Source organism: Cyprinodon variegatus, unplaced genomic scaffold (assembly GCF_000732505.1).
Source record: "Cyprinodon variegatus isolate N-32 unplaced genomic scaffold, C_variegatus-1.0 Scaffold363, whole genome shotgun sequence".
NCBI lineage: Eukaryota > Metazoa > Chordata > Actinopteri > Cyprinodontiformes > Cyprinodontidae > Cyprinodon > Cyprinodon variegatus.
The window spans coordinates 385,234-387,384 of record NW_015150816.1 but is presented as its reverse complement, the minus strand read 5'-3'; the positions used below and the strand labels follow the sequence as shown (position 1 = coordinate 387,384).

General features: G+C 37.9%; 1 protein-coding gene across 1 annotated transcript in view; it reads left to right on the top strand.

Annotated features, from left to right (window-relative positions):
- The window catches only part of LOC107092026 (G-protein coupled receptor 126-like), a 91,875-nt gene that overhangs the window by 66,096 nt on the left and 23,628 nt on the right, over positions 1 to 2,151 (top strand). The window contains exons 11-12 of the mRNA XM_015386299.1: positions 974 to 1,050; positions 1,171 to 1,199. Coding sequence (XP_015241785.1) covers positions 974 to 1,050; positions 1,171 to 1,199 — 106 coding nt within the window. The remainder of the gene's footprint in view (positions 1 to 973; positions 1,051 to 1,170; positions 1,200 to 2,151) is intronic.

Here is a 2,151-nt window from a genome sequence, read left to right as displayed (position 1 = left end):
TTTTTTGTGCAATCAGCAATCCAGTGAATAATAGCGATCAGTGAGGGCTATGACAGGGGTGAGGTGGGGGGTTAATCTGCAGATGTTTTCTAATGGGAATCCAGACTGAAATTCTGCAAGTTTGCAGAGTTTAGAAATCCTGCAGATTGCAGCCAATGATAAGATTTCATTTAATAAAGGAATTAAATTAGATAAAGTTCCACTTAAGGTCTTCAGTTTGTTCCAGAAGTATTCAAACACCTTGAGTCTTTCTAGGGTGTGTGAAGGTGGAACTTCTGATTAAGTTTACTGTGATTTTCTATGACAGGCCAGAAAACGGCCCACAGCACCACTAAATATTTATCTCATAGAGACTTCACTGTTACCCTTATTAACTTTGGCCAAAATTACTAAAGTACTTGTGCCTTTTTTAAATGTTAAGGATCTAGTTTTAGTCATTCTTTGTCTTATTTTTATATCTTTTGATTGGAAAGCTACAGCTGGTCCCATCAGTCAGCACACCCCCACCCCCCGAAAAAAAAAGACAACTAAAGTTTTGCAGGTTTTAGCCATACATGCAAATTCTTGATCCATACTAGCAGCTCAGACAGATTTGGACTCTGCAGGGGGAAAAAAACAGATGAAATGTGGAGGTTTATGAAGCTCAGATATTGGTTTGAAAAAAAGGAATCAGTCTGATACTGGAGGCCTGAAATTCCCTTAAATATTTTGAGTTTATTCTCAGATTCCAGCAGAAAACTAAAGCAAAACACCGATGGGCTCTCCTTCTGTGTTTCTAATAACGGTTCCTTTTACGGGGTATAGCAGTCTTTGTTGCTGCTGAGTAGCAAATTTGCTCATTTTTGCATGTGCCTGTTGGCTCAGAGTGTTTGATTCATCTCCTGCTGTGCGGCACAGTAATAGAAAGGTCACTACAGGAGTAAAAAACATGACCAAGCGCTGATTTTTCTCTTATCTCATCTTTCCTCTGCAGATAGTTTGTTCTATCGGGTTTCTTTCACGGTGAATTCTGAGCTGAACCAGAAGGTGGAGGAATGTGAGAAGCTGTTGGTAAGACGGCGTTTCCTCTGTTTACGCTGAAAACAGCAGAAATGATCCGACCTGCAAACTGTTGCTGAGTCTCCTGCTGAATGATCCGATTTATTTTTTCTTCCTGAATCGCTTTTTCAGAACTGGAGCCATTCTGCAGCGGAAGTCAGGTAAGAACAGATTTTCTTTACATGTACAAAAAGCTGTGGCTTCTTTGTGAAGCTTTTGTGATATTTGAAACCTGATTACGTTATTCCTCTAAGTAACATACAATGTATTTAAATAAAACTGTTCGCTTAAATTCTTAAAGATCCAGTAACAAACAATCGGAAACGAAGAAGGATGGAAACTGCTGCATTGGTTTGAATCAGGGATCGTTGCTCCATCCTGCGATTATAGTTTTTGTCTCAATGTTTCTACAAGTCTTTCTTTTTTTGAACTGGACTGAAAATCAATTGGAAAACAGAAATGAGTCCAATTAGCTGAAAGCGCAGGAAGAATGTTTTATAGAATAGATGTGGAATATTTTAATAAACTAAAATGTTCCAGAATAAACATTACATTTTCTATTAATGTTTGGGCCTTGCATGGGCAGGACATGTGTGTCTCAATCTTTCAATTCCAAAAAAAGTTGTTTCAGTCAGAAAAAATATTTTCAATCAAAGAAAAAAACAGTTCAAAAACGCAAAAAAATCATTTTAAGGTGGGCAATTGCCCACCCCTGGTCTACACCAACAATGAGATCTGTATAGAAAACTTGATAGCAAAAGGCTGAAGGAAAACAACATGAAACCTGGATCAGGGGCTTTTGGACTGAACAACAGATGAACCCTTGAAATGAATGAAAGTGAACATTAATGAACCTTTATCTAAAATGAAACAATTAAATAATGTTGATATCAGAGTATTTAGTATTGAGACATTTAAATGAAAAGAAAACTCAGTTCTTGTCTCTACAGAACAGATGGACGCAGCGTGTCTCTGTGATGAGACGGGGATAATATGACAAAACATTTTAAAAATAAAGACATATTACTCAGCATTTGTCTGTCAATCTGGTGACTCTGCCCCTTACTGCTGCTCAAACAGCACCCCTCCCTCATGCTTCCCATGAGGCCTTAA